General features: G+C 37.6%; 1 protein-coding gene across 7 annotated transcripts in view; it reads left to right on the top strand.

The window, feature by feature from the left end:
* ERBIN (erbb2 interacting protein) overlaps positions 1-23,469 on the top strand; it is a 115,319-nt gene that overhangs the window by 33,034 nt on the left and 58,816 nt on the right. For all 7 annotated transcript variants that reach the window (XM_053931338.1, XM_053931337.1, XM_053931335.1 and 4 more), the window contains 3 exons: positions 8,120-8,176; positions 19,076-19,273; positions 21,938-22,055. In XM_053931338.1, coding sequence (XP_053787313.1) covers positions 19,085-19,273; positions 21,938-22,055 — 307 coding nt within the window. In that variant the 5' untranslated portion in view covers positions 8,120-8,176; positions 19,076-19,084. The remainder of the gene's footprint in view (positions 1-8,119; positions 8,177-19,075; positions 19,274-21,937; positions 22,056-23,469) is intronic.

The following is a 23,469-nucleotide window of genomic DNA, read 5'->3' as shown; positions in this document are numbered from 1 at the left end:
TGAGCTAGTACAACTGTCACTTTTAGAAAAATGGTTTGGTAAAGAATTGTGACACTGCACAGGGTACAGATTGTTGCTATTCTGAAATATGTTGGTTTTGTCCCTAAGAATGATCTGTGAGGCCAAGATAAATGGTCTACAAAACCATCTCCGGTAGTTTTCTATTGTGTATGGGGTTTTTGGTTTGGTTTGGGATTTTTTTTGGTTTGTTGTGGGGTTTTTTTTTTTTTTTGTTTGGTTTTTTTTTGTTTGTTTGGGTTTTTTTGTTTGTTTTGTTTTTGTTTTTTTTTTTGGTGGGGGGAGTGTTGGGGTTTTTTTTGTTTCTTGTTTGTTCGGTTAGTTTTTTATTAAGTTCAGGTATTGCTATATTGTATACGTCAAAGAGAAGACTCAAGTTCTTATGAAGAGATCACTAAACTTGTTTATTTTGTGTTAAAACAGGTATATATTAAATGAGTACAGTGTTTAAGGATGCTGTGAATAGTAATATTTTAAAGCCTTCCTAAAATTCTTAATTTTTAGCATTAAGTTGGACAGTGTTGGTTCAGTTTTCTGTGTTTTCATTTCTGTTTTGGTTTCTGGTTTCTTGAGCTAATGTAATGGCATCAAGTAACAGAAACAGTAGACATTAGTAATGCCTTAAGCACAATGATTAGGAACAGCATACAGTAACAGTTTAATCCCCCTCACATTTACCATTCTAGAAAGCAATCTCCATTTATAGATTTTAATAAATTGTAAGTCTGTGAAAACCAACCCTACTTTCTTGTAAAGCAGAATATACTGATATAAGCGGTCATAGTTCTGCAAAGAGATTTGCCTGATACCTTTTTTTTTTTAACGTGAGCTGGAACATTTTACATTATGCATTCATGTATGATTGAATCAATATGTGATTATTCAGTTGCTTTAATAAGACTTGGAAAATGACTACCTAAGATAGTAATTACATTGACTGGACAATTTTGCTAGAGTGGCCATGTACCGCCATGTTAGCAAAAACCACCAAGTCTCAGCTTTATCCCCTGTAAATGTTTCCAAGTAATCCAACTGATCTCCTTCCTTTTTTACAAACTGACATTGACCTTAACTCAGAAGTAGAGTTTGACTTCGTACCATCTGATGTTGGTTTGCTCTGATGTGGTAGGCTGGGTGGTAGATTGGACCAAATGATCTGGAGAGGTGCCTAAGAACCTCCCTCATTCTGCAGTTTTCAGTGTTTGGGAAAGAAAATAAAATAGTGCTATATCTTACTGCTCCTCTGGAGAATATAGAGTTTAAAGGCAATTAAAAGTCACAATGTGATTCTTACCTGCAACAGCTATACCTTCTGAGGGTGTTGTGGATCTAACTGTTTATGTTTAATAACAACATGGTATTTTGTTCTTTGCATTATTGAATAACTTTTCACAGCATATGAGCTGAGGCTTATGCTTTGGGAAGCAGGCATCTTGATTTCTAAATGATTTCTTGTAGTCTGATGAGATCTAAAACTCCTCCAATCTGGTGCATATGCATTATAGCAGTTTTTCACTGATGAGATCAAATGCAGACATACTGGTCAGTTCTGCATCAACTGCACTGTTATAGAAGGGAGTTTTGAACACCAGATAATTTTCCTAGGTCTAGGTATGTTTGTTTTATTGCAAAACCACAATTTGCACTCAGAACACTAAGACAAGGTTTTTGTAGCTATATCCACAGAGGTGGAAATGCTGCCTTTAAAAAAATTGAGGTCACAGGTGCAGTCTTCATTTATGACTTGGAGACCCTTTTTTGACCAGCTTTCCCAAGGAAAAGTAGTCAACCACAAAATCCAGCAGCTCTGATTTATTTGTGTGTGCACAGCTATGAATGTGTTTCCTTAACTGTCTTGTGCAAAAGTGCTGTTGTGATATGGAAAATAACAAAATTTCACTTTATTGCACTCTACGCAGTCCATTAAGTTTTAAGATAATTAAAAAGACCTCTAATAGAACTGTAGATGATCTGGCAGAACAGTGAAACTCTTAATATTAAAATATAAGTCATATAAGAAGTTAGCCATTCCAGGGACCTGTCATAGTGCTTTTTGCATTCCATATGTTGATAAGCATACCCTTAGCCCTTGGCAGAACACTTTTGAACTGCATGTCTCCTGTAGTACACCAGCAGGTTATTTTGGGGCATTCTGGAAGCAAATGTGAACCTTTGTGTGCCTGCTTAGAATGTGCCATCAGCTGTCCTCTTCCTGCATTAAAGGATTCTGGTCGTCAGCAGCTCTGACAGCGTTGGTACTAGGAGGTAACAAATTGTCAAGCAGGTCAGTCTCATGCTGATTGAGGTAATGTTTTGTTATTAATATCTCAGACTTGTCCACCCCAAATCAGTAGAAAGATAGTTCTGCTCCCTGAAACTTGCTAGATTTCTGTCAGTGAGACAGTTCAATGTTCCTTTGCTTTACTCTAAATGTCTGACTTTGGTTCAGATACTGAAACAACAAGAAACAGTGGGACAGGATGACAGCATCTGCTTCCAGGAAAAGCAAGATGAATTTGTTTTTGAGAGTGGTCTCTGGATCCTTTGTGTCTCCCTGGTCCTTCTCTCTTATCTCTTTGTTCCCCAGTCTGGGAATCTGAGATGGACTAAGCAGTCTGTGGTGTACAGGCCTTTCTACTTTGTGCAAAATATGTTTCATTTCAAAAGATATATTGTCTAGAGATAAATATTTTCTCAGCTGTGTTTATCTTTTGTTTCCTCAATCAAAATCATATGTTGTTTTGTTTGTTCAAGTTAGCTCACTGTAAGGCACACATTTCCCTCCAATGTGGCAGGTTGTGAATTAGGTTGCTTCTTGTGAGTAAACACTGACAGTAAAACTCATTTATTATCATTGTGTATGAAATGATTATGCTCATCTTCATGTACTCCCCTGACACTTTAAAAAAAAAAAATCTGGTTATGGGTATCCTTTGGCAGGCAGAGTCTTCTTGTACAATGACACCAATGGTGAATACAGTTGCTCTTTCTCAGTCTTTGGAATGCCTCAACTTCCTCATCCCCATTACAAAGGGCAAAAAATCAACTGATCTCCTTGCCCTAAATTTGTTTTTTGTTTACTAGACTGATTTTAGTGGTTCACTATGGGATCTCTTTCTGCTTAATATGAGTCTCTGGTATGGATGATTTCAGTGTTTAAAATGGAGGATGGTTATCGAGAGGCTGTCTAAAATGTCTCTGAAGCAAGCAGTTTTTAAGATACTTATTTCCAACCCTTCCTAAAATGAAGAGCACGTTGTGGTTTGCGCACTCTATTGCTCTCTCCCTTTTTGTTTGTTTGTTTGTGTTTGTTTTGGTTGTTGTTGCTTGTTTTTTTTGTTTTGGGGGGGTGGTTTGTTTGTTTTTGTTTTGTTTTTTGTTTCCTTAAACAGCTTGGAGAAAGTAAAAACTGCTTGGGCCTCATTCATTGTACTGCAGTATTACCCTACATCCTGATCTGTTGTATGAAAGTTCGCTACATGTTCTGGGTACATCAGTATTCTTTCCAAGTTGACCTCCAAAACCAATTGAAAGAATTATGAGGATATGAGGTAAATTGTAGCCCTATTGTAGAAGGCAGCCACATTTGTCAGACATGACTTCTCCTTAGTTAAGACATGCTGGATGTCACAAATCACCTCCTTGTTTTCTGTGTGCCTGAACCGAGTTTTCGGGAGGATCTGCTCAATGATTTTTAGGAGCAGTGAGATGAGACCTGACTGACTTGTAAATTTTATGGGTTTTTATTTTCCTTTTAAAAAATTGTGATTATGTGTCCTTTTTCCAGTCATTAAGACTTCCACAACTCCTCAAGTATGATAGGTAGTGGCTTATCTACTTCCTTTGCCAATTCCAGGATCTATGGATGTACCTCATTGGATGCCATGGACTTGTAAACCTTCATATTCACTTAGATGGTCAAAAAACAGATCTTCTTCTACAGCAGGTAGTTAGTTCTTCATTCTTCCAGTCCCTGCCTTAGTCTTCTGCAGCTCAGGTGAGGTGGCTGGAGAACTTGCTGGTGAAGACTGAGACAAAAAAAGTAATTGAGTGCTTTGGCTTTCTCCATGTCCCAGATAACCAGTTCTCCCATTTCCTCTGGAGAGGAGCCACATTTTCATAGTCTTCCTTTTTTCACCCATGTGCCTATAGAAATAATAGAAATCACCTTCCTTCTGTAAGGAAGGAACCTTAAAGATCATCAAGTTCACACCCTTCTTCTCTGGACACTTCCAAGGATGGGGCATCCACAGCTTCTCCAGGGCAGTCTGTTCCAGTGCTTCATCACCTTCATGGTAATGAATTTCTTGTACTGGACATGATACTCCTGGTGGGGTGTTAAAAAGGCAGAGAAAAGGGGCAGAATCAGCTCCCCCAGTTGCTGTTTTGATACAGACCAGGATACAGTTGGCTTTATGGGCTGTGAGCACACACTCTTGTCCAGCTTTTTATCCAGGAGAACCCTAAAGTCCTTCTTGACAGGGCTGCTCTCACTGAGTTTGCCCCTCAGTCTGTGTTCATGTCTGGGATTGCCCTGAACCAAGTGCAGCACCTTGCATTTGGCCTTGTTGAACTTTGAGATTCTTGTGGATCTGCTTCTGAAGTTTATCCAATTCCCTCTGTATGACAAAGAAGGTTTTCTAGTTGCCTTTGATGCCCCTGGCCAGATTTAGTTTTACCAGTGCTTTAGTTTTCCCAACCTGATCTTTGACTGCTCAGACAGCCTTTCACAATTTTTCTTAGGCTGTCTGTCCTTGTTTTCACCTCCATAGGCTAAAGCCAGTGTAAGTTGGAAATGAAATACTTTGTGAAATGAAAAATACTTGCCTACTTAGTTGTGAGCAGCCCCTGGAGTAGAGTGATTGGAATGGCTGCTCTGAGTCAGACTGGCAGTCCATCTGGCAAGCATTGCTAGTAGCATTTGGATTTTAACTGAGAAAGAGTACAAAAAGGACGGATACCTAAAATAGTTCCCCGAAGTACTCTCTCCATAAAATCTGAGTGCTAGAGATTTTTTTGTTAGAGAATCATATTGAGACTCAGTCTGATGTGATTGATATAATTTGCTAGAGTATGGTTAAATAAGATTTCATTGGGTATTTTTACCTTGAGGGTAAGTTACCTCTAGTCATCTAAAACACCTGTTACCACTTCTGCAAAACAACTAGAAAAGTGGTGAACTGAACTAGCTGAGGTCTTTGTGATGTTGCACCCTTAGGGGGAGGGGAGCACCCAAGATTTGTTGATACTCATTGGTTGAAAGGAATGAGAAGTCAGATGATCCACAAAAGCTTATGAAATTTTATTAGTAAATTACACACTTGGTTTGGAAATTGGTATGTTAGTATGTACCCTGGCCTCTTATATAAGCACATGACCCTGGATTTTGGATAATGGGGTAGTGTGTAAGGGAAGAGAGAGAGATTAATTAAAGAGGGGGAGAAAGGAAGGAAAGAAGAAAAGAGATTACCAGTCCTGGCTGCAGCATCAATTCAGCTGATGGCATGTCCTGGGGCCACTTCCTGGGCTTAAATCAGGGTACCTATAAATAGATAAGCTTTCCCTGCCCTGGGGATGTGTCACGCTTTCTATGTAAATTACTTACTACTCACAGTCCAATCTTCCAGGTCCTTGTGGAAATGGGTCAGAGGGCTTTGGGTCTTTGGTGGTCTTGTTCCCCCCATACAGTCCGTGCCTGCTTCTCCACCTCATTTCTCTGTTTGTGCTGTACTGAGCTGTGCTTATCTCCAGGAGGTAGATCAAAGACCTTTGTCCCAGAAAAGTGCTGTCCTACCTCCATATGGCCCCTTGTCCAGTCACTTCTTGTTCTTTCTCACAGCATGTTACTGCCAACAGTCCTTGGCTGGTGCCACAACCTCCCTGCTATTGGTGTTTGAGGCAAACACATTAGCCCCTTGTCTTCTAGATTTCTGCAGTTCTGGTGCATGGTTACTTTGAGCTCCTCCAAATATCCCAGTTTCTTTTCTTAGAGAGGTTGTTTCCTGCAAACTGTGTGGTGATCGGAGGTTTCTGCTATTGCAAACTCATCAGTGCTTACAGCTGTAGTTACAGCACATCCTGAGCTGGCGTCTTTTGATCGAGGCTTAAGGTAATGTGACTCAGTGTCACAGTTTCAAGTGACATTACGTAAAGATCAGTTGCACTGAGTTCATTGCTTTTGTTTGATTTTGTAACTGATGTCTCTTATTCAGAGACTTGTGTAGCTGCTAAATCTCTATAAAGCAGCGTGACCTGAAATATCCAGGTAGCCTTATGTATTCTTCCCCTCACACACACACTTGCTGTATTATTGCCTCTGGATATTTGAGATTGGATGAGTTCCTTCTGCTTGTGTTGGAAGTCTGCAAACAGTTCAAATGATAATGACTCCCTACCACTAGATTTTATTCTTTTAGATATTTCAATAGAGGCAGCCAAACAGGTGTCAGGAAATGATGCAAGAGTAATCCCTTTTTGTTTATTGTTTTTGTGATTATAGGGCTAGCTATTTCTTTGATAATTTTTCTACTGTGAATGATTTGCCTGCAGACTCTTGACCTTAAGTCTTTATCTGTCAGAGGCATGGTCACCTGACTGTCTCTTTGTCAGATCCAGCTCTGCACTGTTGTGTTCTCTGGATGAATTCTGCTTATCCTAGCAGAACTATTGCAGACCTGCATTTCTTCTGTTTGGGAGTTTGTGTACAGTGCCTCTGAAATAGTTTTTGTAAAGATCACAGTTTTGCAATAGGAGCAAAGTGGTGTGGGAAAGAAGCCTGCAGCCATGGCAATTTGACTGACTCTTTTAGAGACCAAGTTTCAGAATCTGGTTTGATCATTGATATCTTTCTTGATATTTTTGTCTTGAGTGGTTCTGCTGTTCTGCTCTGCATTTCTGAGACTGGCTAAACTAATAGAATTTTTTTTTCAGTAGGAAGCTTGAAAGACTTGTGGCTTTTAATATTACTTTTAACCCTTGCTATTTGCATGTCTTGGATGCCCTTCTATTGAAAATAACTGTACAGATGTGTGTAGTGCACTGGAGTTCATTTGGTATGATGCAGAAGCTGACACTATTGACTCCCAAATGAAGAACAGGACATGCGATATACGAAAGTTGATTGTAGTACAATCCTGCTGTGAGTGTCCTGACTTCTGTGGGAGTTCATTGTCCTGTTTATTACCCCAAAACAAGGAACTTGCTTTTCTCCTGGAAAAAGTTGATTTTAAAATACCTTTCAGGATCTATTTATTAATTTTATGGTGGCCTAATTCTGCTTTTATTGGAAAGAAATGAAATATAGTTCCATTTTTAGGCAAATCCTTTGAATGAAGCTACTACCTGAGATCCTCACAACATAAATTCTTTTCTAGATACTGTGAATTTGACAGATTATACTCTGCTTGACTTAGCTTCTTATCTGCTCTACATAACTTTGTGTTCCATTAGAAGATCTGTCTGACTACAGTTGACATTTAATCCCTCTGAAGATATGTTCTACTTCTGCCTTTGTTGGAGGCAAAATGAATCCTTCCCATCACTCTAGCCAACTAATTTTGTGTTTGTTCAGTCAAAAACACTGGATGCCTTCATGTGTTTTTAATTGTTCTACATCAGTGAAGTTAGCATCAGAGATCTTTTACGCCTTATGTTGCAACTTCCTAAAAAATTCCTAAAGTTAACAATGAAAAAATGTGCTCTTCTCATCTTTGGTTAGTATTTGATGTTTTTTTTCTTGGAATTCTTCAGAATTGTGTGCAAGAGAAATCTGTGTGATACTTAATATTTTTATATAGTAACTATAAAAGGAGTAAAAATGAAACAACTTTGTAGACAGAGAGCTTTAAAATAAAAACAGGGTAAAAAGCAATGTTTTGTAAACAAAAGAATGATCTCCTTTAAAAGAATATATGCAGTCTTGGAAGTCTTTCAAGTACTCTGAAATATTCAAGCTGTTGTTCATACACATGTAAAGCTTTTCTTTTAACAAAACCAAAACTGTGAAAGCCAAAAAATATCTAATACAATACAATAAACCACTAGTTTGCTCTTATCTAGTAGTGATAGGATTTACTAAAATTTGTCCCTTTGTCTTAAACAGAATGTTGACTTTGAAAGCTCAGGGAAGAAGCAGCAGGGAGAAGAAAGTAACACAGTGGTAAGTACATTATTTTTCTTTCCTCTGGACCAACTGCCTAATGTGTTAAAATAGAAATCCTCTTGTTTATTCATATTTTGTTATAATTGCCTTCAAAGCAATTGAATTTAATTCTGCATCACATCTCATGTTACTTTGAAGGCTGGTTTTTTTTAGCTCTGAATATCTATTGAAGACCCAAGTAAATTATATTTATTTACATGCATTTGTGTGCTTATATAGAAGGGGAAATATATGAAAAAGTAAAATAATTATGTTTTAAAGCTCAGAGTCCATTAAGTGTTTTGGCTTAAGAACTTTAGAATACTGAGTTTTGTATTTTTTTTTCAGTTCTTAAAAATTATAAGCATATTTTTCCTGAAAACTTGGATAAAAGGTGCTTGAAAAAATGCTAGAAATTTTTGTTGAGCCTCCTGCTGTCCTTTTTGGTTTGCTGCTCTAAAGCCTAGACATACAGTACATCATATACTTTGTCTCTTACTGGTGTGTTGACATTTTTTAGCTAGAGAGCATATATAAAAATGTGAAAAGTGTTAACAAGACAAAGTTTGATTTGCTTTCAAAGCTCTATGGAAAAGCAACACATGTTCAGAATCAGCTTTTTTCTTTATTAAATGATGCTAATGCAGATGGCACTAACTGGCTTTTGCCTCATAGTGTAAGGCTTTGTAGAGGCAAGTATTTTCCATGAATAAAAAGAGTACCCAGTAGAATATTTAGTCGTTGTAAGTTCTATATGAATTCCTGTAGAGGAACTGTTACTGCCGAGTCCCCCTCCTGCCCCAGAAAAAAAACCCCAACATAATATGACAGCAGCTTCCATCTCCTCTGATTTTATTAATAGTGCTGCTCAGATTGTGGAAATACTAATAAATATTGACCCCTCAATTACTTTAATTTTGAGACTATAAAATACTGGTTCAAAGGATACAAAATTTTCTGCATATTTTATCTGGCATTTCTATAAACAGCAATGCATAAGTAGAGAGAAGCATGTGCACATGCTTTTGTTTTCTAAACTTTTGTGTAGCCTACAATGCTGTAAGGTTTGTGTGCTTTGGCATTCTCCACTGAGCTAATAATCCATGCTGTTGCTGCACTGCCTCAGCTGTGCTTGCTGCACCATAAGGTTTGTTGCTTCTTGTGGGCATATGACTAGCACTGCCTCTGGCCTTTACTTTCGCTGTGCTCGTTCATCTCTTTTGACTGTGGTGGTATAACTAGAGGAATTAAGACAGTATCTCTTCCTTTCTGCTGGAATAGATGGTAACTGTATGTGCTAAAATATTTTCTCATACAGTAGTAATCCTTCAAAAAACTAAACCTGAATCATAAGTTGTTTATTATGGTTTTTTACCTTTGCCTGAAGCTTGCCATCTTTTAGTCTGGTTGCTTTGTGTATTTAATTTTCATTGTTTTCTTTGTATAGAAAGTCAGGAGTTCGTTTCCGTGGATCTTTTTCACAGTAGCAGTGAAAGAAAATGAGGCTATTTGACATAGAAATTAGTGGATTTGGAAAGCAAAGCAGTTCTGAAGTAGCTTAGTTCCAGATAGCTACACCAAATAGCTGTGATTACTAGGTATATAGTAGCTGTGATTATTTCCACTGCATATTTAAAAAAAAGATGTGGCTAGTGGGGGATGGAGTGCACTTCAGTGTCCTGTTGGGATAAATATTTCATATTTCTGGCTATGTATTAACTTAAAAATGAGAAAAATTAAATCTGTCTCAGTTTGATAATGTAAAGGAATTTATCAGCCATCTGAAAACATCAGAGTTGAAATACTGAAATATCAATGTCATGGCTTTTAAAGAAGCTTGGGTTGTTGCATATTCCATGAAGATTTGTGGGACTCCTGCAGTTTCCTTCGGACTTAGTTTGCTGTTTTAAAAATCACTGCATTTATATGGTGTTTCTTTTTTCTTTTTGATTTAAGGAAGAGAATTGGATGAGATTCAAATGCAGTAGTTTTAAAAATCAATTTATTCCTCCCTCTTAAGGCTTTCTTAGTAGCACGACAAATACACACCCAAAGAATATGCAATCAAGTGAAACATCAGAAATGAAGCTCAGATCTAATGCTAATCTCAGCAGTGTTGTTAATGGTATCCAATTAGAAACCATTCTTAGAGGAAGTGCTACACTGGCACTTACTTGGATAGATTTACTGTCCAGATGGAAGTTATTTTCTAGGGCTGTCACAGAAAAAGAGCAAAAGAAAATGTGTGAGAACATATTTGCAGCTACTGGGCTGCAATTGTGTTATGACAGTGTGTGTGTGTGTGTGTGTTGCTGTGTATTGTTAAATAGTGTTATTATGAAAAGTCAATATAAATACTTAAAAAAAAAGTAACAAGTACAGTTGCTTGGTTATCTGAATATTTTAAAATATAATGTTTTCCAGTAAACTTAAACTGTAATTTTTCACTCTCCCTTTTTTTGTACGGTTATTGCTGTGAATGATCTTGCCTTAAATACACAGAATCACAGAAGAGTTACAGTTACAATGACATCACCTCATCCAAGGCAGGTTCACCTAGAGCAGGTTACAAAGGAACAGGTCTATCTGGGTTTTGAATATCTTCAGAGAGGGAGGCTCTATGACCTCCGTGGGCAGCCTGTCTAGTGCTCTGCCACCCTCGACATAAAGAAATTTTCCTCATCTTGAGGTGAAATTTCTTGTGTTTTAGTTTATTGCCATTGCTTCTTGTCCAGTATCTGGGCACCACTGAAAAGAGTCTGGCACCATCCTCTTGGCACCCACCTTTCAGTTATTTATATGCAGTGATGAGATCCCCCCTCTCAGTCTTCTCTTCTCTAGACTAAACAGGCCCAGCTCTCTCAGTCTCTCCTCGTAAGAGAGGTGCTCCAGACCCCTCATCATCTCTGTGACATTCAGTAATTCTGCCTTCTCTCTGTCTTCCTTCACCAGGACAACTATCTGATTCAGCAGTGACCCCACATTTTACCTAGTATTCCTTTTGCTGCTGATCTACTTGTAGAAGCCCTGCTTGTTGTCCTTGATATTCCTTTTACAGACTCAACTGGAAGTGGGTTTTGGCCTTTCTTGTTACCTCCTTGCATTCTGTGACAATGTTCCTGTCATGCTCCCATGTGGCCTGTCCTGTTTTCCACATTCCATAAATTTAATTCTTCTGTTCAAGATTTGTTAGAAATCCCCTGCTCATCCATAAATGGTTCCTGCCCCCTTTGTTTAATTTTTGGTTCATGGGAATGCACTGATTTCAAGCTTGGAGGAAATAAATAATGCTTGAATATTGACCAGCTTTCTTGGACCCCCTTCTTCTCTAGAGCCCTAACCCATGACATTCTGCTAAGCCAGTCTTAGAAGAGACGGAAGTTAGCTCTTTGGAAGTTCAGGGTTCTAGTCCTGATTGCTGATTTGCTTCCTCTGCACCTGGTCGTCTTGAGTTCCACCATCTCCTGGTTGCCCCTACACACAGTCCTTCTTGGCTTGTTTGTACAGTACAAAGTCCAACAACACACCTTTCCTTGTTGGCTTTTCTATCACTTATGTCAAAAAGCTACTGTCAATGATCTGCAGGAACTTCTTGGACTGTGTGCTGAGTCATGTTGTCTCTCTCCAAAAAATACTAGGGTGATTGAAATACAGATCTATATTCCCACATACATCTGACTTACTGATGTCTTGGTCTAGGCTTATAAGGATATTGAGTATTACTGCATTTCAGCTAAAGGCTGCACTTGAAATAGAACATTTTATTACATAGGTAATTTGCCAGAGATTTTCTTCTTTTCACTTTAAAAATAATGCTTGTGTTCTGTTTTGACAGAGTCATTCTGGTTTTGTCATTGTTAAGCTTTTTCCATGATAAGGCCAAGTACTGCTGACTGCTTTATTTTGGAAAATAAATAGAAATAATTATTCTAAAGAGTTTTTTTGATATGCTTAGGGTGGATTTTACTTGTTAAAATTAACTCCTGAGGTTGGTTTTAGTGTAGGCAGTTTAGATTAACTTTTCAGCTAAAAAGTATCTGTTACAATACATAGTCTAGTCAGAGATTCTTTCACTCCAGTAAAGCAGGAAAATGCTGTTGTTGAATAAAGAAAATGTTAGGGATACAGGTAACAGCACTGTAACTGCAACAAGTAAAGAGATTTTATAGTATGGGTTGATAAGAAGCTTCTCATTCTAATTACGTAAAGGATTTCTGATTATTTTAAATCAAAGCAAAATAGAAATTTGGTTGGAATTTATTTATAGAATGGAAAAAAAAGAGATAATTTAAGCAAATGTCTCTAGAATTCATGCCTGACATTGCTTTTCTGGCAATTAACTGAAATTATCTTGCTGCCCTGGCCCTTGGAGATGGGTGGATGGTTTTGGGTGGTTTGTTTTGGTTATTTTAATGTGTAGAGGCACTGAGAACTTGCAAAGTAGTTAACCCCAAGAAAAACTTTGAACTTGATATTTATTAAGCTAGGAGTAGAGAATGGCTGGGTTTGGTAACATTCTGGTATGCTGGATCAGTAAAACAATCTAAATTCTGTGCTCTCTGTTCTCTTAGCTTGCTCAAAAAATTTAGCAAGCATCCTTAATATTTTCTCATTTAACAATTGGCCATTCACTGTATTTATAACATGTTCTTCCTCCTGTTGTTACCATTCACTATTGTTGTTTCAAGAGTAATGGCTTTTATTTCTTTTTCTCTGAATGTTGTCTGTGAGCAAGCACAGCATGTTTTTTGATGTTCCTTGCCTGCATGAGGACACACAGCCATGGATGCATTTGAGCATTGTTTTTATGCCAGAACCAGGGAGCCTCAAACTATAGCTTCATATTAAAATGGTGCCCATTTTATTTCCAGCCACTTGTTCTTTCTCCAGAGTGCAGTACTTTGGTTCATTTGTTTCTACTGGTATGTTTGCCAGTTTCATTCAGTGAAATGTATGACATAATCAGTCCTGTTTGGGGATTTTTTTTTTCCCTAGAAGAGACACAAAGAAATAGCTTGGATGAAAAGGGAGGAAGCAGTGAAAATACCTGAAGTTGGCATTGTAGCCAAATGAGGTTTCACCAGCTCAACCAGAGAATGCCAGTGATCCTTAAAAAGGGAAGGCTTCTTCATAGTGCAGGCTGTTTTTGCATGTTTCAGGTCCTTTTCCATGGCCATCAGGTTTGAGCCATCCTTTTGTTTCCCAAAGGTGACAATAAAAAGGATTGAAGAGAAACACACTTTCAAGCTAGGGTGTGCAAAATGGTGGTTGCAGTTTGTTATTTTAAGAGTTCACCTTTCCTGCACAAGAGGATGGGATTGATCTTAGGGGGCGTCTGTACCAAGCCTTAGTGCCACCCCCTACACATTTTCCCCACCCCGTTCCTGACAAGTAAGAGGTGGCAAGTACTTTGGGTTTAAAGAGTGAATAATTCTGTGCTCTGTTTACTGTAAAAACCTAGGTTGTTTTTTGTTCCTTCTAGAAACAACTATATTGTTTATAGTTTTCCCAAGTTCATGAGAACTAGTGCTGTTTTTAACTGTACATTCATGTACATTGTGCTGTTACTTTTCACAATATAGCATGTCTCATTGAGAAACCAAAAAGTCTGTGTTTTGGTGTCTTCTGTGGTGCTTGGTGCTGCTTTAGGCAGAGAAAAACCCCTTGCAGTTTTTTTCATAATTCTTTGTTTCAACATGAAAATGTTGGGACTTCTGTCAGTTGGTCAGTTAAGCCTTTCTGTATTTGTTAGGCAGCATGTTTGGTTACATACTCCTCAACACAATTTTCCCCTTTTCTTTGTTTACATGTGCTCAGCTCCATAATTCTGCATTAGTTTGTAGACAGTGAGGTGGACTAAAAAGTACTTCACTGTGTATTTTGTGTGCCTAGTTCGTCTTGCCTTTCTGTATAGACATCTGATACCCGGTTTCATTTTCAACTGCTGTTGATGTAACATCCTTTTATGAGGCCTGCAAGGGGGAAGCAGTGCTTTCTTGACCGTCAGTGATCCCATCCTGTTAGCATCAGACAGGAAATCTAAGGGACTAATTTCAAAACAAATTAACATAGACTGAGGACAAAATTACTGTGATCCTAAGCTCTTCTTGAGGTTAAACTGAAAATATCCCATGGGGTTCTGGCAGGTCTCTGGATGCTGTTGAACTGCCAGGTACATGGGTGATGAGAGTATGCAGGGAATCATCAGAGTTAAAGGGAAGAGTCATGGTTAACTAAATGATGCTAGTCTCTTCTGGATTAGAATTTAGTGTATATCCAAGCTTGCTGTTGATCTTGTTATCTTTGACTGTTTTCAAACCAATGCTTTTCTTTTCAGCTTCATTTTGCAATAATTTACATGATTGTATTCTATTCAGTTTTACTGTTCATAGTTTGTATTGGGTGTAGGTGGCATGGATTTAGTAGTTGGGGTATGATGTCCCACCTGAAAGGGGAAGGGAGAACCCAAGATTTGTAGATGCTTTTCAAAAGGAATAAGTGAAATTAGAGAGTCCACAGAAGCTTATGAAGTTTTGTTAGTTAATTAAACATGGCGTGCAAGTTGGTATGTTAGTCCTACACCTCCTAATGTAAGTATACATCAGTGGATTTTGGATAAATGGGGTAGGGTGAAAAGAAGGAGAAAAAGAGACAAACTAAAGATGGAGAGAGAGGGAGTAAGAGAGACAGAGCCAGTCCTGGCTCCAGTATTGATCTAGCCAATAGGATGTCCAGGGACTAGGGGCACCTATGCACTTGGGCTTGGTTTTGGGTGGCTTTTTAATTGGTAAGCTTTCCTGGACCTGGAGAAAAGTTTTGGATTTTCTATGTTAATTAGTAATCATGCACTGTCTGTTTTTCCAGGTCTTTGTGGAAATGGGTCAGAGGGCTTTGGAGGTCTTTGGTGGTCTTGTTCCCCCAGTACAGTTTGTGCCTGCTTCTCCACCTCATTTCTCTGTTTGTGTTGTACTGAGCTGTGCTTATCTCCAGGAGGTAGATCAAAGACCTTTGTCCCAGAAAAGTGCTGTCCTACCTCCATATGGCCCCTTGTCCAGTCACATCTTGTTCTTTCTCACAGCATGTTACTGCCAACAGTCCTTGGCTGTTGTTACCTAAAGTCCTTGGTGCCACAGCCACTGTGCTACTTGTGTTTGAGACAAACACATTAGCCCCTTATCTTCTGGGATTCTACAGGGGATCTGCAGGTGTGACTTCACCACATGCAGAAGCTGCCTGAAGCTGCCCCCATGCTGGTTGGAACTAATTCCAGCTGTTTCCAAGATGGGCCCGCTACTGGCCAAAGCTGAGTCAGTCAGCAATTGTGGTAGCACCTCTGTGATAATATATTTAAGGAAGCATTAAAACCAACTGTACAATAGCCAGCCAAGAAAAGTGAGAATATGTGAGACAACCCTGCAGACACCAGAGCCACTGAAGGAGGGGGTTAAAGGTGCTTCAGGCACTTGAACAGAGATTCCCCTGCAGACCATTGTTCACGGTGGAGCACATATACACCTGCAGCCTGTACAGAGTGATTTTTTTCCCCTTCCTATTCCTTCAAGAAGTGAAAAAAAATGCAAAACAACCCAAGAACTATATAAAGGTCATAATTTTCCCGTTGGCTGTGAACACTGTTTTATGGGCAGGAAAAAAATCACTATCTTTTGTGTCACCTTATACATTCTGTGTATTTACAGTGTGTATTTACAAACGAAACATGGAGAAGTTCCTATTTGAGCAACATAGGAAAAGCATATGTGTCTGAAATTACATTTTCCTGTCTTTGATAGTTCTAACAGTGGATTCTCTTCAGTATTTTCTCATTCCTTTCCTCCATTACAACTTTTCTGCTTGGGCAACTGACCACAAGACTGGTAGACAGAGACAGATAAGTGCATATGTCTGACTGTTGGTTTATAAAATATATATTGTAGAGGAGTGACAGTGGGGAATGCTTCCTGCCACTATCCTGACGCACCCATTTCTTATTATTGGCAGCCATCTCTGTTGTAGAACATGAGTGTTAAACAGTTCTTCCTGTATCTGTAGATAAGTAAAATTTGAACAGACATAAAATCATTTTGAAATAAATCACATTGCAGTTTCCTGCCTTCACCTAAATGAAGCTTTTTTGGTTCATTCTGGGTTTTGAAGAGTTACCGTTAGATATATACCTAGGTTGGTCAAATCAGTGCTTTAGGGGGTGTTTGTTTATTTGATGCTTAATATGAGTTTTGACTGTTTTGGCTTAAGATGTGATGTGAGCTTAGCTACTTAAAGGTACATGGTAACTGAAGGAGATACGACCCAGCACTGTGATATTGTCCAGGCATTTGTTTACTAATCTGTTTATAGTGCTGTGGATGCATGTGATCTTTTACCAGATCCTTTTTCCCCCACGCCTTCCAAAACCTCAAGATCTCTCTTACAAAATAAAGAAGTTAGGAAAACTAGGTATGTGTGGGTTTTGCATTGTTAGGCTTTATGAGTTTTGATGCTTCAGAAACTGTAGAGACATGGTCAAGTAGAACTCTGTGTGAAAAGAACAGCCACTGAAGAAGTGTAATGAAAAAAAAAACAGTGTAATGAATGTGTTTTTTGAGGGATTTGAATAACAAGTAGTATCTTTTTTGTTATTTATATGAAGCATGTAGTAAACTTCTTAATATTCTGCTTTCAAAATATAGTTATCAGAAGTTGAAATGGCTGAACTTATTGACAGCTGCAGCTGGTGCGATATAGGTGTGCCTTTCCCTGCCAGACTTCTGGTAATCAATTCATATGTACAATCTCTGCTTCCAATGCTTGTTTCCATGACATATGTTCTTCTGTTTATACTCCTCTTTAAAGAGACTGCTGTTGATGCTTCTTTTGGAAGTATTGTGTTTTTCCACAGCTGTGCCATTCTCTGAACTACTAGCAAAATGAGACAAAATTTCTTTTTTGTCAGAAGCTTTTTTGTTTTTAGATGTTGGCCAGGGAATTCAACTTGTGATTTCATGTGCAGCAGAGAAGGCATGGATAACTTTGACCAGTGAGCACATCAGCTTCCATAGCATCTTTGGCATCTGTCTGTGGGTGGCTGGAGGATGTAATTCTTGAGCCTTTTCCTGTGAAAGAGGCAGGAGGAGGTTATGCTGTCTGTTTTGCTGACTTTTCCATTTTGTGAGGATCCTCAGTGTGAAATTTGGAGTTTCCAATCTCTTCGTATTGCAGTACAGTCAAATAGTTAAAAAAAAATTAGATCACTTCTTGTTTAACTAATATGGCTGCAGTTTTATGGGAAATACTGTGTTCTAATAATCAATGTTGTAACAAAATTCTAGCAACATGGAAGCATTGTTAAACAAATAGGTTTTGACATCCCACTATTCTAATGAAAAGTTTTCTTCCATTTTTTTAATGGATGTATGTAGAATACGACTGTTCACAGCCTAAGTGATAAATTCTACTTCTGGTTAATGAAAACACTAAAGTATAGCAGTCCCTTGATCTGTTGCCATATGAATTATACATACCGTGAAGTATCTGCAAAGTTAAGCTGCACATAGAGGAAAATTGAAGTGCATTACTTGTTTCTGTGTATTAGTGAGAAAAGGGGTCTTGCTTGTGACTTTACACAGTGCCATGGGCATGGTATTTTATGTTCTCCCTGAATTACTAACATACTGTCTGAAAGTTGAAGTGCAGTCTACTAAATGTGTCTGAAAGACTTTTTTGGCATTTGGAGGAGAAACTTTCCTGTCACTCGTCCAGAAATTGAAATATAATTTCAGCAGTTCAAAAAAAAAAAGGAGATAAAAAAGGCATATTTTCATTTGGAGTGTTGGCAGTTTGAAAAAATAAATACTCAGTGCTGTTTTGGGGAAGAATGTACTTTTAGGCCAATTTCCTGAGGAAATGAAGCTGACATGATCATGGTGTTCGTCTGCATATGTTGGTCCTTCTTGAAAAATCAAGTCTGTCGTCTAATTTCAGCCAAACTTGAAACCTGAGGTAACATTCTGAAGATTTTGTGAAAATCCATTGTTTATTAGAGAAAGAGACCTAAACTTGTGCTGTTGCGGAGAAGAAAAGAGGCAGGAACATTGCTGGTGTATGTTGTCAGTGATTAGCGAGTCAGCACCATTTAGGTTTGCCTTCTCTGGCTAAATAGGGATAATGTAGAAGTCATGGAGAATAGAATGAACTGTTGTAACAATGAGTTTAAAGGAAGAAAGGTACATTCCCATAGCAAGCTGAAGTTTTCTTGTTCCAGTGTGCGCAGCAAGATGTGTTGAAGTTTTCCAAGAGGAGTGAAGTTGCAAGAAGAGGTCGTCTTGTTATCTCTGAACTTGGAAACCTGTCTGTTTAAACTGCAGATAGAGCAGTTAGTAGGAACTGGTCTTTTTTATTGTATTCTGTCATTAAATGAGGGATTTGGAATTAAGGTATGTGAATTTACATGTACAAAAAAAAAAACCTGATTAGATTTCCTATAGCTACATTTTAATTCTCTGTAGAGGGTGAATTTTGTTGTGCTAAAAAAAAAATCCCACTGACCATTGTAAAGGTGTGATAAGCTGTACTGTAAAGGCACAATTAACAGTTCAGAAATGCCCGTTTCAAAGTTCTCTGATTCTCTGCAGTGTAGTTGGTGGATTGTGTTAGTTGGTGACGAATCATAGGCTAAACTTTGGCTTCATCTTCTGGTATCTGCACATGTGTTAACCCCATTTAATGTCAGAGTTTTGTTGTATTTAAAAGAAAGTAAGTCCGTGCTCCTCACTGTGTCTTATGTGTATACAAATATATATGCAGAAACATATATATGCTACTTCTTTTCAGTATTTTGCAGCTGGTGGAAGTTTGAGAAACTGCACGTGAGAATTTCTGAGGTTGTCCTGGTTTATAAATCGACCAATTTCCCTTTTGCAGTGCCTGAAAATGACAACAAAGCGGAATTTGTTTTTGCGGCTAGTGCCATGCCGCTGTCTGCGTGGAGAGGAGGAAACTGTGACTACACTTGATTATTCTCACTGCAGCCTGGAGCAGGTGCCTAAGGAGATTTTTACTTTTGAAAAGACCTTGGAAGAACTGTATTTAGATGCTAATCAGATTGAAGAGCTTCCAAAGGTATGTTGGATGATTTTCCTTTTAAGTACACTTACTATATCTTTACTTTACTAGCATTGTAGTAGAAGATAATAGTGTCCAGCTTCAGCTTTTGGACCACAGTTTGCCATGAAGCAGCCTTGGTAGACTGAAAGTTTATGCATTCCAGCTGGATGATTTTGTTTTATGAATTGGAATGAAATTGTTCAAGCAACAGATCCGGCTCAAGAGAGTTAAAAAGCAGAAAAGACTGGCTAATAAATCTTTCTGTGCACCGTGAAGTGGGTAGGCTACCACTTGCCATGGTCTAGTCTACAGTTTAATTATCCATGTGATTATAAAGATTGCTTGAACATTTGTCTTTTGTTCATTTTTGGGTTTTGGTTTTATTTTCTTAACTGCAGGGATGTGTAATAGCCTACACTTGCTTGAAGTGTATGTGTTTTTATATTAGAATAAGTCATACTTAAAGGCATATTTCTGAGAAACTAAAGTTTTTTTTTTCCCAGCTTTTAAGTAATTTTGGTCATTATTTTTTGCTTCCCTTTCAATTTTCAAAAGAAAACACTCCCACATATAAATTCAAATATGGCAAAAGACACAAGCAGAGAGATTAGGGGTAGTGAAGTGTTGTCAAATGATTTTTATTCATTTGACCAAATTTTTTATAATTAAACTTCCAAGAAGAAATATAGGGGAATGCCTGTAATATTTGAAATTCTTAGCCAATATCGAGATAAGAGTTTCAAGCTGTGTATTCCTTTTCTGTTCTATTTAGTCTTCCAACTCTGAAAAAGGCTTTTAATTAAGCCATTTCAAATATGAAGGGTGTGATACTTATCAGGCCCTCTCTAGTTTTCTGAAACCCTGTCAAGACATTCCCACTCTCACCTTTCCTCTTTGCCCCAGTAGTGTTTTGTGATCTGTTTTGAGACTGCTTGTCAACCTTATGACCCATCAGTGTGGCTGTTGTATTTTTTTAATTGCTCTGAATCTTTTCAGAATTCTAGCTTATTTGAAAAGTCAGTTCTTACAGTATAACTCCTTAATTTAGCTGACTTGTCAAGGGCACAGTATGAGCAAGCTGGAGGAGAAAAAAGTTGTGGTAGGGAAGGAATTGACTTTACATGAAATGTTGGTGTGTAGTTTCAGCTTCAAAATTGACTTGGCACTTGAAATTACTTCATCCTCCTTCATCCTATATACTAAATCACATCTGAAAAAGTACCCTGCTTTACTCCAGGAGCCACAGTGTGCATTTGGGCTGAAAAGTTCAAACTGTAACAGTTTTACTTCTATTACTCTGTTTGGAAGAAATAAGAATTATTTAGTAAAACAGTCTTTAATTATGTGGCTTCCTGCATTTACTGCTAGTAATTATGAATATATAAACACTGAAAAAGAACAACAAAAGGAATGACTGCAAAGTCAACATCATCCTCCCTTCCCCTTCCATTTTCCTTTAGGAGATTTTGCAATACCTTGTGCTGCAAGTGCCTTGACCTGAGTTATCAAAGAAAATTTTAATGATTCCAAGAGTTTAGATTATTGCTTTCTAGGGAAAGAGTCTAAGTATATATTCTTGAAATAAGACCTGAGCACATCAGTGTCTTAAGTGACTTGTAACTCTTCAAAGCCTTAATGATAAATGAGTTCTAACAGAAAAATTTTGGTCAAACTAAGCCCATGGCATGGTAGTGATTGAGATAATTTTTTTTAGTCAATAAACCCTTCCTGTTTATTATATTTTCTCAGAATTCCAAAACAGAAAATAACTAAGTCAAGGCATTTATGAATGATTTTATCCAAAGCTGTCGTGAAAGGAATACTCATCATCAATTTTTCAGATGAATCTTTTCAACTTCTTTCTTAGAGATATTTATTTTATACTATATGTAAGTTTCCTGCATATCTTGAGGTTTTCTTTTCATTACGTTAAGATTATTTGCCCTGCTTTGTCAATTTCTTAAGCTTTTGAGGAAGAATCTCTAGGTACCCTGCATTTAAGAAAAGATCTGGCTCTGAGGTAGTATTTGATAAGAATGGTAATGCATGTATACAGAAGAGATTAGACAGTTTTCTGTACCCCTAGCTTGACTAGTTTCAATTTTTTCACTAGTTCAATATTTTTCACTAGTTTTCAAGTTTTTTTCAACTTTTTTTGGATTTTTTTCGTACTTAAGGCAGGAAGTATGAACAGAAAGAAATATTAGAAGACATAACAAAATGAAATTTATACTTTTAGATGAGGTGCATACCTACTGAAATCTTGTGTTCAGAACGATTTGACTTCAAAAGATGTGTCTGTCAATTTTTTCTTCTCTTTCTTCAATAAACTCTACTCACCTCTGGGTTGTAACATGGCATGTCTATTAAAGAAAATGTTTTGCAATGTTTGCAGGTCTATATGTAACTACAGGTCACAGTTTCTGAGATCCTGGAAGGAATTTGTAGGAAGTATTAAGCATAACTACTGCCTTGTAACCATCTACAGTTTTTTGCTTTCTTATGTGTTGTAATATGAGTCAATTTTCAAGGAAACTAGTTAAAAATTTTTGGTAGACAAAAACTCTAAATAGCTTGGTCTTCAGGCCGTGAGGTTAGAAGTTTCAAGGGGTTAAAAACAAAAGCTGTATAGAGAAAACTGTGAGAAAATCAAATTAACTTTTTCCTTTGTTTCAATAGCAACTTTTTAACTGTCAGTCTCTACACAAGCTGAGTTTGCCAGACAATGATCTAACCACATTGCCAGCATCCATTGCAAATCTCATTAATCTCAGGGAACTGGATGTCAGCAAGAATGGTAAGTCACTTTGCTTATTGTATTAAGGTAACTAAAAGGCGAACCACCACTGACTGTACTAAGACACTAGCGAAACTATAACTTCTAGAAGCTGCACAGCTAGTAATTTTAAAACTACTACTCTAAATCCCTTCTTACAATAAAAAGATCTCTTTTATGATCTGATTGTGATATTTAATTGTATCTCTTACATTGATTGATTTGTAGACAATGCTGTCTGGCTTTTTATATTCTCTCAAAATGCGTAAGCTCAAATATTAATTTTAGTAACTTTTGTCATCTGTCACTATATTGAAGAAAGTTTGCTCAAGTTTGCACAACTTGTAAATTTTGCTGGCTTTTATTAGTATTATTTATTTAATATGAAAATTGATTTGGGTTTATTTTTATAAGCTCTTGGAATATTGTAGTATAGTAGGACTTGGCTTTGCTGTCCTGCTCTGGGGATGGTAACTTCTATTGCATGGGGAAGTGTACTTATGTGTCCACAGACGTGACTTGGTTCACTTGCCTGACTTATTAAAAATCTGTAATTCTGTGGAAGTCAGACTTTTATGAGGTATGAAATGTTTTCAGCCAAGTATTGTATTCATGGGGTTTTACTGATGGTGCTGCTTTGGTAAGCTCGCAGATGTGTGCGACTGTGAGGAAATTGAAATAACATTGTCACTGAACTTAGCTGTGTGACTTACATGAGAGAGAAGTCACGCTAATTGAGGAGAATAGAATAGTTCTGTCTTACTAATTTAAAATAAAGTAAGAGGATACTTCATTGAAATAATACTTGAAAATAAGAATTACATAAATATTCCAAAGATTTTGTAATTCAATTTATTCTTTTATTTGGGCTGCTAAGTAATTATGACTCCACAAAGAGAAGTTCAGCTTTACTAAGAAAGCATTCCAGTTGTTGCGGTGTTGGTATTTTCCTTTGTTGTTTGTTTTAGCCCAATCTGTACTTAAACTCTTACTCTATTATCTCTATTTAATGAACACAGCATTTAGTGTGATAAATTGTTACTGATGTGTTCCTGGTACAAGTGGATTGATAGTCTTTCTTAAAGAATGCTGGCATTAAAACTGTCACAGTGACACACAAGAGAGAAAGAATCACCTTTTTGTCCTGGACTGAACTGTTGAAAGTATTAACTGTTTGCAACACAGGTTCTCAATGCAGAAGACTTAAAAGCAGCAAAATGGAATTTGTGTGCTGCTGTTAACGAATTCCATAGTTCATGTACATAAATAGGCAGCTGAAGCCAGAGACCTACTTGTCTGTCTAAAATGTCATGGCCCTGAACTAAGCCTACAGAGGTCAGTGCTGAAAGAGCACTTGTTCCTCTGAGGCATATGATACACTATCCCAGTAAACTATCTGTCTCTGTTTTCTAGAGGTTGGGTTTTTTTTAACACC

This window comes from Vidua chalybeata, chromosome Z (genome assembly GCF_026979565.1).
Source record: "Vidua chalybeata isolate OUT-0048 chromosome Z, bVidCha1 merged haplotype, whole genome shotgun sequence".
Lineage (NCBI taxonomy): Eukaryota > Metazoa > Chordata > Aves > Passeriformes > Viduidae > Vidua > Vidua chalybeata.
Note: the sequence above shows the minus strand (reverse complement) of the source record. Positions and strands in the feature narration are given on the sequence as shown.